The following is a 14,466-nucleotide window of genomic DNA, read 5'->3' as shown; positions in this document are numbered from 1 at the left end:
TTAATTCTCTATTAAATCTAATGCGACGAATAATATACCCAATGTAAATTTTGTCACATACAAGTGTTAGGCCGGGGATAACGCAAAGTTCAACACCATAAGAGGCCTGAATAGTTTGATCAGACACGACCCGCAGGACTCATACCCGTAGGTAGTAGAGACTATCTAATCCACTAATACATACCTACCTAGGTAGATGTGCACATTAATATGCCCAATGCGACTTCGGGTGCATAAAGCATGCTAAACTGTAAATTATTCTTCTGTGTAATATGGATCCAATGTAAGACTTATTGTATATAGCATGGCGAGCCGAAAAAGGTGAAGAATGACGTAAGGCTTAGTAGTATAAAAGGCCTAAACAGTTTGATCAGCCATCGTCTGCCATTCAGAGAAAATGAATGTGACCAGCAGACGTCAACGAATGCGATTTACCACGCATCCGGTGTCACATACCCCAAGGATTGACATAGATTACTCTTTCAATAGGCTACAATTTTTACCTTTCTGGGATGGACAACGAAGGTAGACCGAATGGGATTTACCACACATCCGGTGTAACAAACCCCCATCCGGTGTAACAAACCCCAAGGATGGACATAGACCACTCTTTCAGTAGGCTACAGTTTTGCCTTCCTGGGATAGACAACAAAAGTAGACCGAGCACGTATGGGGAAATGCGGATATCTCCAGGTGGTAGATCTTCCTATAAGATGGCTGGTGCTCTGGTGTGTTTCTGTTGGAGCAAGATTTTCAAACGGTATATTCATTATTAGACCATCAGATTTTGTCAGATATCTGTCTTAACACAATCATCACCAATTGCTTCGACTAGCATAAAGCGCAATGGAGCATCGCCTTGTTCAGCGTGCAAATGCTTCTCCCAATGCGATTGCCGTTGTCGATGGCAATACCAGCATTAGTTACCAAGAGCTCATTGCACGAGCTGATGTACTTGCTGAGAAATTGCGTGGAAGGTCAATCGAGCTCGCGGAGCCCGTTTGTATCTTACTCGGGTCTGGTTATCAACAGATCATCTCGCAAGTTGCTGTCCTCCGAGCTGGAGGGACCTGTGTTCCCATTGCTCCATCCATGCCTTCTCTCCGCCTGGTGGCTATGCTACACGATATCAAGTCCCGCTTCGTCATTACCAGCGAAGCCCTCATGGATCGGGTGTCAGACTTTGAAGTTATTCGTGTTGAAGAAGCAACTGTGGAGAACATCACTTTGAATGAGACCAGTCCAATTCATGTCCAGGCAGGATGTCCGGAAACCCATCGCAGCCATATTTTCTTCACCTCTGGCTCCACGGGACAGCCGAAAGCCATCCAGATCCTGGCTTGCGGTATTCTCCATGTCTTAGCCTCTGAACCGGCTACACTTTTGGGCCCATCTGACCGCATGGCTGGATTCATCAGCCCGGGATTTGATTTCGCCCTCTTTGAGGTTTGGGCGTCGCTACTTGCTGGGGCGACAGTTATCCAAATCCCCAAAGTGATTGTCACAGATCCATTTGCTCTCAGTGAATTTCTGGAGAACAGAAAGGTGACAGTGATGATTATACCAACAGCCCTTTTCAATGTCATTGCCTTGAATGCGCCCAACGCGTTTTGTGGTCTGCACCACGTCCTTGTGGGAGGCGAGGCCGTGAATGTCAAAGCAATGAAGAAGGTCCTCATCAACGGCTCACCAGCAAATTTGTACAACGCATACGGTCCGACGGAGACAACTATATTTGTAACAACATGCCGGGTCACTTTAGATGAGACACAACATCCTCGTATCAGCATCGGACGAGCATTCGGAAAATCCAAAGTTTATCTGTTGGACGAACAGCTCAGGAATATCACCGGCACACATCAGACTGGGGAGTTATGTGTTGCCGGACCCCAGCTGGCAGCGGGATATCTGAACCGACCCGAAGAGACCGAGAAGCAGTTTATCCATGTCAATACCGCCACACTAGGAGAGGACGATGGGCCATCCATCCGCCTGTACCGTACTGGGGACCTGGCACAATGGAAAGACTCATCCGGTACTTTGGATTATATTGGCCGAGCAGACAAACAGGTCAAATGCTCTGGACATCGAGTGGAATTGGGCGATATCGAGCGGACGCTGGAGAGACACCCTCAAGTGGAATCGTGTATCGTTCTCCAACACAAGCAGGAGCACTCGGAAACTCTGGCGGCCTATGTGATTTCAATTGAATGTGAAACGGAAGTTCAGCTCTCCGGGATTACCGATTGGGCAAAGGAACATCTGCCTTATTACATGGTCCCCAGCTCGATCCAAAGTGTCCGGGAATTTCCTCTTTCGTCCAGCGGCAAGGTTGATAGGAAAGCTCTGGTTCGCGATTTACAAGATGCACCAAAGACAGAGGAACCTAAATCCCAGCAAGCTCCAAAAATGGAAAGCCAAGACGACTGGCTCCAATCGCATCTCCAAGAGTTGTTGAATGTGTCACACGTCGATCCCAATAAGAATATATTCGCTCTGGGAGTCACTTCGCTGCAGTCTGCCCAGCTTGTAGGGACGATCAAACACCACAGTGGGAAGGTTGTGACGCTGGCACAACTGCATGCAAGCCCTACCTTGGAGAGTCTTACAGCTCTCCTTCGAAGATCCGACGACGACAGCACTGATGCTGCCCAGACAACGCGGTGGGCACAAGACTCTCATCTAGCGGATGAGCTAGTCGCTCCCCCAGATTGGCAATCTACCAAAGAGGGACACGTTTTCCTCACAGGAGGGACTGGTTTTGTCGGCGTATACTTACTGCATCAACTTCTGTCCATACCTAGTGTGAAGAAGGTTGCCTGTTTAGCCCGAAGCCGTGGCAATCTCACGGTAAATGATCGCATTCAGAAAGCGTTGGAGAAATATGACCTTTGGGATGGCAGGCTGGAGAGCACCCAAAAGATCATCGCTCTTGATGGAGACCTAACAGATGTCAACCTAGGTCTGGGAGAAGATAAGTTCAACTGGCTCAGCAACTGGGCGAGCGTAATCTTCCACATTGGTGCGCGAGTGAACTGGTGTGAACCTTACGAGACTCTTTATGAACCCAATGTGGTTGGCACGCGGAATATCATCCGACTCACCACACTGGGCCGACGCAAGGCACTGCATTATGTCTCCTCGATAGACGCGTGGAATGTAACTGGTCTTATAAACAAGACGGAGCGAGTCTTCGAAGATGCCCCGCTCAAACCACATCTGGAATCATTGCCTTACGACATGGGATACTCGCAGAGTCAGTGGGTAGCAGATGAGATGGTCCAGAGGGCGCGGGACCTTGGCTTACCTGCGACCATCTATCGACCAGGATTCGTGATTGGGGACAGTTCACGGGGCTATGGAAACGCAGATGATTTCTTTGCACGGCTGATCGTGGGGTGCATTCAGAGCGGCCAGTTCCCCCATCTTCCTCACCAGCGACTAGAGTATGTGACGGTGGAATTCGTCTGCTCGGCCATTCTACATATTGCATCAAAGTCTGAGAGTCTCGGTCGATCATTCCATCTCGTCTCCCCGGATGTGGCACAGTCGGTGAGTATAGAGAAGACATGCAGCTTGATTAACCAAGCTGGATATCCAGTCAAGGAAGTTCCATACCAGGAATGGATTGACATGATTCAAAACACTCCAGGGAATCCATTGGAACCCATGATTCCCATGCTGCAGGAACCAGTTTTGAAGGACTTGACTCGGATGCAGACAAGTATGTATACTCCTGTTTATGAGACCCAAAACACTGTCAAGGCTCTGGCAGATCGGCCGGATATCAAATATGTTCCTTTGGATCATGAGTTATTGCAACGGCACATCGACTTTTGGGTGAGTAGGGGGTACTATTCTCTCTAATTGTCTTGTTGGGCCAATCACATATTTAAGCGTGGATGTATTTAACCGAAACCAAATTGAAATTAAGTTTTCGCCTTCGCTTTCTTCACAAAAGTAAACACCATGAGAGTTGCATAAAACGGACATTTACTGGAAATTATCAGAGCTTGCGATATCGATTTGAATCAGATTGCCGCTGGCTGCCAGGTCTTTATTTCTCTATGAATTGGAGAAGTATTGCAAGGCTTCCACGAACAGCAGTAAATAGTTCATATCATCCAGTTCAGCGCAGATCCTCCCGTATGGAGCGCAGATCATCTTGTGTGGAAGTGTACAATCGCTCATGCATCCTCCTTTCTTCGCATTCACTCCGTTCTGTGCAGTCGCTCTGCACCTCTTGGCGCCTCCGGGAGTATAGTGCCGCACCACGAGCCGCAGCGAAAGTTGGATCGATTGCGAGTTTGATATTGACATGGCCAAGCGAGAGTTCAGACATAGAATCCCTCAAAGTAGCCAGGAAGCGAGGATGTGTTACGCTCTCACCGGCTAGAAGTAGATGCGTAACAGCATATTCGTACTCCCGAGGCAGGATCTGGAGTTGTGAACGAAGACGGTCCCATAATGCGGATTCGTCTTTCTCGAGAAGACGATCTAGTCCAAGCTCGTAATCCACAAGCTGCATCTCAACATAGGCAAACCGACTGAAAGCTTCACTAGCTGTACCTTCCACAATGCTCGCATATAAGAGATTGCGGTTAAAGGAAACAAGAAACATGTTATTATCAGGTGACTCTTCAAATTCGTTTATGCAATCGGAGCGATCCAGGTAATTGGTGCATAGTCCATAACCGTTCGCCCCATAAACAGCATCTGCTTCCACTAGCCGCTGTGTGTAATAAATGCTGTCGCGTCCAATCCATGAGCGTAGATCTAACATCCGAAGTGCAGCGTTGATTGTCGCTGTGTTAAGCGACTGGAAGCCGGGATCTGTAACGGCAACCCTGTCGAGAGGCTGGGATATTTTCTTTTCGGTGGAGACTTTCAGTTCGTGGAGTAAATCGCTAATGATTTCGACGTCATCTGCTTTTACTGGTCGACCGAGTTTCTTGTTCAGCCGATGCCACCAGTCTCTCCACGGCGACGACACGTCCGGGAGGAGATATCCCACTAAGCGTGATGGACGTTCACTTATAAAATCGAGGGTTGAATCCGGAGATGGCTTCGATATGATAGTTAGACGTGCCATGAGTTCGAGGTACTCCGGATTCCCAAGAACCTTGGAAACCTCGACAACAGTTCCATTATAGTAGTGCACCACGGCTGTCCTAGATTCCAAACATTAGATAGATCTTTGGGTAATAGAAAGAATACCAATGAGATACTCACCCGTATGAGGGGGTCAGATCGAAGCCAACCCCAGGCGCATCGTGAACCTTCGCAGGAAGACATGTATCGCACCACTGACCGATACAGTCGACGAACCCGTACCCAACATTGACAAAAGACACAAAGTGTGCCAGAGAATACATCCACCACAAAGATCTCATTCTTACTGACGCGCATATATTTTGCAGGTATGTTGTGATTTAGGTGTCCTTAACCTCGGAAAGCCAGATCAGAGAATATGAGGATCCAAGATCCAACAAATGTTGAAAAACTTTCAAGGTTGTGGTAGAAGGGCTAATATCATTACAATATGTACTAACTACTATTATGTAGGCACACCACATTGGTTAGACGACTCGGAAGTGAGAACTGCCCACCCGTGCGGGTGCAGTGGGAGACTTACCTAAAGTAGTTTAGTACCCAGGTGAATCCTTGTAAATATGACAAGCTAGGTAGGCCCATTGGGTATAATAGATTATCTCCTAGCAATATCAATACACAGCTTCACTGCTACCTAGGTTGAGAGGTTACGAATGGACAGCCGGCCATGGGCTGCCTCAGAAGCAGTCTTTTCGACGTTAATTTCATAGGTCCTCACATTCTATGTGTACAAAAACCAATTCAAGTAGATAGAGTATAAAAAAGACATTAAGGCATTACCCTCATTCCCTCAAACTCGGACAAACGCTGTAGAGTGGAGGATCGCATTAGCTTTATATCCGAAACCATGTGTGTACTATAAGAGATACCGAGAAGGAGAGGAGACACTTACTAGCATCAATCTGCTGGATATTCGGCAACGCCAAGCGCACCTTATTCCGATAAACAGCCGGCCCATTCAATTGCAACGGGTTACCCTCGAAATAGACAGTCTCAAGCTTTTCCTTATCCTTGAGCTCGCGCTCAACTTCCTCAAAGCTAGCAAGCTGGTTATTCGACCCCCACAGCTCCTCGAGGTTCTTTAGTGAAGAAAGATGTTCAAGATGGGAGACCTGGTTGTTGGAGAAGTCAAGCACGCGCAGTGTCTCGTTAGATTCTAGTCCTGAAAGGTCGGTTATTGCATTGTGAGAGAGGTAGAGCTCTTCAAGCTTTGGGAGCGCGGAGAGACCCGTGATTTTGGTGAGGCGGTTGGATTGGATGGAGATGATGCGGAGGTTTGAGAGGCTGTCCAGGTTCTGCGAGGGTGTCAGCTTCTTTACTTGTTTTGTTAAGGTATATTGGATGATAATTGCGGACCTTCATTTCGACGATCTTGTTTTTCCCAAGCCAAAGTTCTTCCAACGCGGTCAGTGTTTCCAAGTTTTCGATATCCTGAACGGACCCCGTGTCAGCCTTTCCATTGCTCATCTCGTATGCGGGTATCATATAGGACGAACCCGAATCTTATTCGCGCCCAACTCCAAGTTCTTGATTCCGGTCAATTCCTCCAAGCCCTCGATACGGGAGATTTTGTTCTGCACAAAGAAAATCTCGGTCAATTTCGTCAGATGCGAGACATTCTTGATATGCTTGATCTTGTTAAAGCTCAGATCCAAGCTTCTCAAGTTCTGGAACTCCTCCAGGCCCTTGATGTGGGAGATGAGGTTATCGTAGAGGTCGAGTTCGGTCAGACTGGCGGCGACATTTGGAGGGAAGTTGATGCGTGATATTTGATTCTGGCGCATGCATAATCTCTGTATATCCCAGTGCGTTAGCCATCTGGGTGGATCAAAGGAATGTCATGCCGTTGCACTTTTGTGCTTTGAGGAAAAAGTGGTACAATATGCCCCTCTCCGCTACCAGACACGACACATGCGGATTCCAGGGTCGTTGAGGGTATGTACCTGAAGCTTAGGGAAGCGTTCCAATTTAAGAGCAGAAATCGACGATATCCGACAATGCACGAGGTCAATATCCTGCAGCAGAAGAACGATTAGCAAATCACGTCGCGCGCGCGTCGATCAGCAGAAAGTCCAGGGCTGCCTACCTCTGCATTGACATCTTCGTCTGCCAATAAATCTGAACAGATGTTAGTCTACCGATTCGACAATGACCGCTTGGCCCTGAGTAATCAATCATCCAGCGACGGTACCTTCATCAGCCTCAATCTCATCGACCGGGGGTGCATCCGGATCCGAGTAATCTGAATCCTCCAGCGCCTCCGGGTTTGTAATAACTGCCTTTGGCTCCATCCTCATTTTTCCGTCCCAGCCCTCCTTGTTCTTCATGATTTCAGCCAGCGTGAGAGTTGTGGGATGTTTGGAGGTGGGTGGTGGGAGTCGCGATTGCGGGGAGCTTTTGGCGTTTTTATCGGGAGACGATCGCCAATGGGGGATTTCAGAAAACAGGGAAATCCAAGGACATTAGCTCGAAAGAACAAAGCGGGTAATAAAGAGGGGAAAAAGAGGTTGCACTGAGAGAGATAGTCAGGAACTGAAACCTTGGTTTCGGGTAGGTTCAGGTCAACTGGTGACTACATCATCGGCTTAATGCGGTCTCAATGCGGGATGGTCCCGAGGCATTTCAACTTATCTACTTATTTACTTACTTGTTACTGTAGATTCCAAAGTTATAGAAGGATAAAAATTAATGAGTTAAATTCATTTCTACTCTAATACAACTTGCTCCATTTTGTTTTCTGGATACGTCGTCTCGGGGGCTATATACAGCATCGAGAGCCGTGGCTGATCATGTACATTGGCAGCGTAAAGGGAATTATTAGACACTGCTCACTATGGAGGAGATGCAAACCACTTCCAGGCAGAGGTCCCAGCAAAGGAGAGAACACAATGAAATGCATGCTCGTGTATTGGTGAGCTGAGATCAAGGTAGTAAGGCCATGTAGCAAGGCAGAAATGGGAAAAGAAAAAAAACATAGGGGGGATACAGCGGGGACATGATAACCAAGAGACGCCTGCAGAATGCATAAAAAGCGGACTTGTTGGGTGTTGGGATGATGAGAAAATACACAAAAAGGGAAGATCAGGACATGAGGGGGTGTAGATAAAGCACAGGGAAGAAAAGGAAAAGGAAAAAAAAGGCGGAATGGGCTCGCTCGGAGCGTAGTGAGATACAAAGTCAAATTGCAAGGCAGAAGGTCGAAGATGGTCAGGTTAATGTGCTATCCAAGAACGACAACAAATGCAGGAGACGGGGCCTTGGCCCAGTAGGATACCAGTTCCATCTGGGTCCATATTCTGTCGTCGAGAAGGGGAATCGGATTGGGAGTAGGAAATAGGGCGACTACCCATCAATGGCAGCATTGCTGGAGGAACGCAAAAGGAAAAGGCTTTTCTCGCGTAGAAAAGAAAACAATTCGCTCAAAATGGATATCTCAGGCGTAAGAAGGATCCCATCGAGGCACCTACAGGGTGCAGTCCAGGACCATGCTGACATCTTGGACTTGGGCCCCCGCGAGATCCTCGAGAACAGGGATGAGATCGAGCAACTCATTGTCATGAGCGTCAGAGAACCAGCTACTGATGGGAATCGCGTGCTCAGGGTGGAAGATGTAGGATGTGGGGGAATTATCGATGATGATTGTTTCCTTCAAGTCTCGACCGACTTGTGAAAGATCCTGGATAATGGTTAGGTTGTTCTCAATCACTGAAGAGGACAAAAGAGCTCACCTTGACGTAGTTCCCCTGGTGGTTATAACAACTCTCTCGGAATAGGCGATGATGAACCACGTTATGAATATCCAGTTGATCGAGCAAAGGGTCGCCATACTGTAACTCGAGTCAGTGTGTCTCACTTGCCAAAACCATCAACTATCAACTGACCTTTGAAACTGAGGCAGTGAATACCACCACTTCGTAAAGCTCACCAACACGCTTCATGAATGCGTCCACGCCAGGACGTTTGATCACATAGATGTTGTGGTATTGACCTTCGATCTCAACTGGAATGGTGAAGTCGGCACGCTCCAAGACCTGTCAAATCAATGATGAGCGATACGATACAATTATACGATCATACGCCTTGGGCGCATACTTAAAGCGAGGGAGACTTACCTTGAAGCTGCTGTGAACCAGTGTTTCATCGAGATCGAGAACCAAGCACTTTCGACCACTTAAGTGGGGTAAAGGTGCAGGGAGCAAAGGATGCGCTGAGTCCTCATAGTGGGTTCGAGCAGGGGGAGCCGGGGGTGCCGGTGGAAGCGGTGGTGGTGGCGGAGGGATCACCACGGGGAGTTTCATTTCTTGATGAGATGTGACTTCTTCGTGGCCGTCAGTGCCAAAATCTTTAGGGATGGTTGACGTTGATGCAGAAGTGAGGTCCTCGGTGGTTGAGGTTGATTGACCCTCCCAATCGTGAGTGTTTGCATCTTCTTTCACTTCAGGTACTGATCCCATCACAATTCCTGTCTGATCATGCGGGATAACATCATTGGTCTGATCTTTCTGGCCAGATACTTCTGGCTGTGGGGCATCCGCAGAAGGACCATCGCCTTGCACGCTAGCCGCAGCAGGCTGGACATTGCGGTCTTCTTCGCGAGGCTGATCCGCGCTGACTGTGGAGTTTGCCTTTTCATCTAAGTATGGCTCCCTTGATTCTACAGTGCTTGAGTCACCAGTAGGAGCCTCTGCCTTGTCTGGAGTAGGCAGCCTGTTGGAAGTTGGTGGCCGCATGGTTGTTTTCTTTGCAGGCAGGGCAATGTCATCTGCATCAACATCCGAAGAGGAGCAACAGCCCAAGAAAGCCAGGAACTTGGATGAACTTTTCTTCTGTGGAGGCTTCGAGGAACTGTCGTCGGGCATAGTCGCCGCCTCTTTACTCTCCTCCGGATTCACTCCGTTCTGGGTCTGGCGCGACCGTCGGCTACTTGCCCGGCTATGATCCCGTTTCGACTGCAGGATGCTCACTTTGGAACTTCTTCGGGAAGGCTCATCTTGCGCTGCTTCCTCAGTCTTTTCCGACCCCTGCTGTTTGTTGGTTTTCGAGGATCGTCGCGACGGGATGGGGATCAGCAAATGGCGTTTCTTCGGTGCGGTGGCGCCTTCAGCAGCAGTCGGTGTACTCTCCGCTGGTGCAGCGGAGGACGAGGCCGGGTCGGAAGGTGCGACAGAGGTTACGTCCTGATTCTCGGTCGCATCGGTGCCTCTACCCTGTTCGGGCTCAGGAACTACGGAAGGAACGATGTCAGCAATCATATCCCCCTTGGGTACACCAGGTGAAAAAGGAACAAGCGCATTCACTTACTGGCTGAGCCCGGAAGGCCGGAGGTATTCATAGGTGTTTTGTTTGCGGATTCCAGAGCTGAATCTCGCGATGTGCTTTCTCCACTCATCGGGGGTGGCTGCGGTGTCCGGTGGCCCAGCACAGATAAATATAGAAAAAAGGAAGGGAAGCGAAACAGTTCCCAGGTCTGAACGGCCGAGTCAATGCCAGAACTCTCCAAGATCGAGAGCGCGGCTAATAGGGGACGTTAACACGCCTCCTAGATAATAAGCAAGCGTTCTGGGAAGTTCGCACGTACCGCCTTTGGCCCCGGGAGTGATCCAACACCCACTATTATACTTTCAAAAACAACAAGCTAAACGAACAGAAAAGGGATGTGATATCTCTACCGTCTTAAGGAGGATTTTCGGGAGAGGAGTTGAGAGGAGTCGGGGGGATGTCACGTGAACCTACGGTGTGGGAAAACGGGGAGGGCAGAGGAGGAAATGGGATTTATTTCCTTTTTCCACTTTTTGACGCTAAACAGGGCTAACAAGGCTAGCAAGGCACAGGGGCCCTTTTTCACACGCTACTACAAGCCCTCAGCGGCTACGGTAAATGCCGACTTGCTATCACGCTGTGCAGAGTCGTACCCTCTACTTGTCTGATGCTACTTTCGCGTTCAATGTGGCATTCTTATTCTTTTGACTCTATACATCATTCATACAGCCTTCACAACACAGGGCCTGAGCCAAAACAAGCAGAATCATTTTGAGATGATCCCGATCAGGGCCTGTGGGGGGATCTAATTGTGGATATTAACTGTGATTGTTATTATACGGCCCCTTTTTTTTATGGCCACTTTTATGCTTTAATGGCCACTCATATGGCCAGTAGGAGGAGCTATGGCCTTTAGAACGTGATTGATTTGATTTGACTCAAATTAGATCCAGTCCAAACCCCAAGCCGCAAACTACAAACTATGTTTTACAGAGTGCAAACTAGGTTATACCTAGCTGTTGGTGTTGGTTCGAGTTCTCGAGGTTCACTCCGTTGGGTTGGAATGTTTCATGTAGGGGAAGTTGAACATAACCATAAAGAAAATCAGGAGTATTCGGTACATATGGTAGAGACTAGAGATGGGATTTATGGGAATATCCCCAATATCGACAGGGTCAGGGTCAGGGTCAGAGTCGAAAAAGAAAAAGTCGGGGGTTTCCCCATTTTCTATAATTATCCAAGGCCATTTTGCAAAATCCCATTTCATTGGAAGGTCACTGGAAGAAGGCTGGACTGCAGAAAAAAGAGAGTAGTCAGCTTCCCCACGTGAGATGCTTCTCCGCATATCCCGAGGTTCACATGCAATGATGCAAAGACATCCGTGTCAACTTCACTTTCTTACCTTGAGATGCATTCTCTATGGTTTGGAATATACTCAAAATTAACCTCATGGCCTTCGGTCGAGTCTAGGGACCGCCCCTCAGTTACCTCGTGAGTCGGAGGTCTCAGGCCATTTCAAGATGGCCGTCCAGTCAACCCTTCGGCGTCCGGAGGATCCCCTCCTAACATTATATCGTCATTACTCCGACCTCGTACGCTCTAAATTCAACCGCACGTCCAAAACAACCCGCTTGATTGCAACGATAGCTCTTCTTTTCTCCATCATCGGCTCGGGTTATGGAGGCTATAAGTGGTTCCGAGGGAGAGCCAAGGAGCGAGCCAAAGGTCGTCGTCTATTACGCAGGAACTCTGGTATCCGTGGTAAAGATGGATCTCGTACTATCTACGTGCCATACAAGGACTCCCTAACCTCGAAGGTCTTAATCCATCCCACCAAACCGACTACCTTTGACGCGCATCGACGACTATTCCTCAACCCCCCGTCATCGGCTCGCAGCAAAGATGATGGCTCGGCAAGCCAGATTCCTCCTCCCACAACCAAGCCAGGTCTGAATTTGGCATTCCTGCATCAGTTCTTGAGCTTGGGTAGTATCATGGTCCCGAGATGGGGGAGCAAAGAGACTGGATTGCTGATGAGCCACGGCCTTTTTCTTTTGATGAGAACATATCTATCATTGTTAATTGCACGGCTTGATGGTGAGATCGTGAGGGATCTGGTCGCTGGAAAAGGAAAAGCTTTCCTTTGGGGTATCCTCAAGTGGTGTGGAATTGGAACCCTTGCTTCATATACCAATGCGATGATCAAATTCCTCCAATCGAAGGTGTCCATCGCCTTCCGCACTCGGTTGACCCGGTATATCCACGACTTATACCTAACCGACAATAACAATTACTATAAGCTGATGAACTTGGACGGTGGAATCGGTCAAGGGCCCGATCAATTTATCACGCAGGATCTTACCCTATTCTGCTCGTCTGCCGCATCATTATACTCCTCAATGGGAAAGCCGTTGGTGGATCTTTTCGTATTCAACTATGAACTTTACCGCTCGCTTGGCCCCCCTTGCCCTGAGTGGCATTTTGGCTGGGTACTTCAGCACAGCCGTGGTGCTCCGGAAACTGTCGCCACCATTTGGAAAACTTAAGGCAGTAGAGGGCAAGAAGGAAGGAGATTTCCGTGGCCTGCATTCTCGACTTCTAGCCAATGCCGAAGAGATCTCGTTCTACGGCGGAGCTGATACCGAGAGGGTGTTCCTGGTCAGAAGCTTCAAGGAGCTGCAGCGATGGATGGAGGGCATTTACAGTCTCAAGATCCGCTACAACATGCTCGAAGACATGATCCTAAAGTACTCCTGGTCGGCATTTGGTTATTTGATCACTTCCCTGCCCATCTTCCTCCCCGCCTGGGGTGGCTCGGGTGGTGCAATGGAGTTGGCCGATGCACCCGAGGGTATGGGTCGCGAGCGTGGCCGCATGAAGGAGTTCATCACTAACAAACGCCTCATGCTTTCGCTCGCCGATGCTGGAGGTCGCATGATGTACAGCATTAAGGACATCTCCGAACTCGCTGGCTACACCTCTCGCGTCTACGGCCTCATTGCCACCTTGCACCGTGTCCATGCCGATGCATATTACACCCCACGGGGCTCGCATCCTGAACTATACTCTCTTGCGGATTCCCAAGGTACCACTCACAACGGCTTCGACGGTGTCCGCCTGGAGCAGGTCCCGATCGTTGCACCATCCCTCCACCCAATGGGCGGCGACGAACTCATCGAGTCGCTCTCATTCATCGTCCATTCAGGTGACCACCTCCTCATCTCAGGTCCAAACGGCGTAGGCAAGTCTGCAATCCCCCGTATTGTGGCCGGGCTCTGGCCCGTATACCGCGGGTTGGTTAGTCGCCCTCGAGGCTTCGGGCTCGATGGAATCATGTTCCTCCCCCAGCGGCCGTATCTCAGCGTCGGCACCTTGCGCGACCAAGTGATCTACCCGCACACGGAGGTTGATATGCGCGAAGCTGGCGAGACAGACGCAGCTCTACAGAAGATCCTCGACGACGCGCATCTTGGTTATCTGCCACAGCGTGAAGGTGGTTGGGACGCTCGCAAGGAGTGGAAAGACGTTCTGAGCGGTGGTGAGAAGCAGCGCATGGGAATGGCACGGCTCTTCTATCATGAGCCGCGGTATGCATTCATGGACGAAGGCACTTCGGCTGTTTCCTCGGACGTTGAGGGCTTGTTATACGATAATGCCAAGGAACGAGGTATCACTCTCATCACTATTTCGACGCGGGCGTCTTTGAAAAAGTACCATACCTATAACCTGACTCTTGGCATGGGTGCCGAAGGCCAGGCCTGGGAGTTCGAGAGAATTGGTACTGAGAAGGAGAAGCTGGGTGTTGAGAAAGAACTTCAGGAGCTACGAAAGCGTCTTGATAAGGTAGATGAGTGGAAACAACGCCGCGAGGAAATTGATCAGGAGCTTCAGAAGGTTTGGGCTAATGGTGGTGAAGTTGCACCGCCGGCTTATCAGGAAGAAGAGCATTCTGGCTCTGAGGCTGTAGTTGAAGCAACTGCAAATTGAATGTACACAATCAGCATGGACAATTTTGAGGGTCTCCAACCTTGGAATGTTAGAATGATATTTCACAAACACATCCCCCCACAGTAGGGATATTTCTCGGTATACTAG

At 49.1% G+C, this 14,466-nt stretch overlaps 6 protein-coding genes across 6 annotated transcripts; 3 read left to right on the top strand and 3 right to left on the bottom strand.

Moving 5' to 3' along the window:
• Positions 1-846: 846 nt before the first annotated feature.
• N7471_012685 (non-ribosomal peptide synthetase) lies at positions 847-3,867 on the top strand (the record flags this gene model as incomplete). The annotated part of the gene is made up of 1 exon (XM_057285404.1): positions 847-3,867. The coding sequence occupies one exon, from the start codon at positions 847-849 to the stop codon at positions 3,865-3,867; it is 3,021 nt and encodes a 1,006-aa protein (XP_057131670.1).
• Positions 3,868-4,129: 262 nt separating this feature from the next.
• Positions 4,130-5,393, bottom strand: N7471_012684 (uncharacterized protein; the record flags this gene model as incomplete). The annotated part of the gene is made up of 2 exons (XM_057285403.1): positions 4,130-5,171; positions 5,233-5,393. 2 exons carry the CDS (start codon positions 5,391-5,393, stop codon positions 4,130-4,132), a joined length of 1,203 nt encoding a protein of 400 aa, XP_057131669.1.
• Positions 5,394-5,902: 509 nt separating this feature from the next.
• On the bottom strand, positions 5,903-7,439 carry N7471_012683 (putative protein phosphatase PP1 regulatory subunit Sds22; the record flags this gene model as incomplete). The annotated part of the gene is made up of 7 exons (XM_057285402.1): positions 5,903-5,919; positions 6,005-6,407; positions 6,469-6,543; positions 6,609-6,905; positions 7,056-7,127; positions 7,199-7,230; positions 7,304-7,439. 7 exons carry the CDS (start codon positions 7,437-7,439, stop codon positions 5,903-5,905), a joined length of 1,032 nt encoding a protein of 343 aa, XP_057131668.1.
• Positions 7,440-8,575: 1,136 nt separating this feature from the next.
• Positions 8,576-10,501, bottom strand: psrA (putative general stress response phosphoprotein phosphatase Psr1/2; the record flags this gene model as incomplete). The annotated part of the gene is made up of 5 exons (XM_057285401.1): positions 8,576-8,788; positions 8,841-8,939; positions 8,994-9,143; positions 9,225-10,336; positions 10,414-10,501. 5 exons carry the CDS (start codon positions 10,499-10,501, stop codon positions 8,576-8,578), a joined length of 1,662 nt encoding a protein of 553 aa, XP_057131667.1.
• A 1,390-nt stretch (positions 10,502-11,891) lies between these two features.
• On the top strand, positions 11,892-12,917 carry N7471_012681 (uncharacterized protein; the record flags this gene model as incomplete). The annotated part of the gene is made up of 1 exon (XM_057285400.1): positions 11,892-12,917. One exon carries the CDS (start codon positions 11,892-11,894, stop codon positions 12,915-12,917), a length of 1,026 nt encoding a protein of 341 aa, XP_057131666.1.
• A 280-nt stretch (positions 12,918-13,197) lies between these two features.
• pxa1 (putative peroxisomal ABC transporter (PXA1)) lies at positions 13,198-14,358 on the top strand (the record flags this gene model as incomplete). Its single annotated transcript, XM_057285399.1, has 1 exon — positions 13,198-14,358. The coding sequence occupies one exon, from the start codon at positions 13,198-13,200 to the stop codon at positions 14,356-14,358; it is 1,161 nt and encodes a 386-aa protein (XP_057131665.1).
• Between the last annotated feature and the right edge of the window lie 108 nt (positions 14,359-14,466).

Source organism: Penicillium samsonianum, assembly GCF_028829775.1.
Source record: "Penicillium samsonianum strain IBT 33392 chromosome Unknown utg000007l_segment0_segment0, whole genome shotgun sequence".
Lineage (NCBI taxonomy): Eukaryota > Fungi > Ascomycota > Eurotiomycetes > Eurotiales > Aspergillaceae > Penicillium > Penicillium samsonianum.
This window is presented reverse-complemented; position numbering and strand designations above follow the sequence as displayed.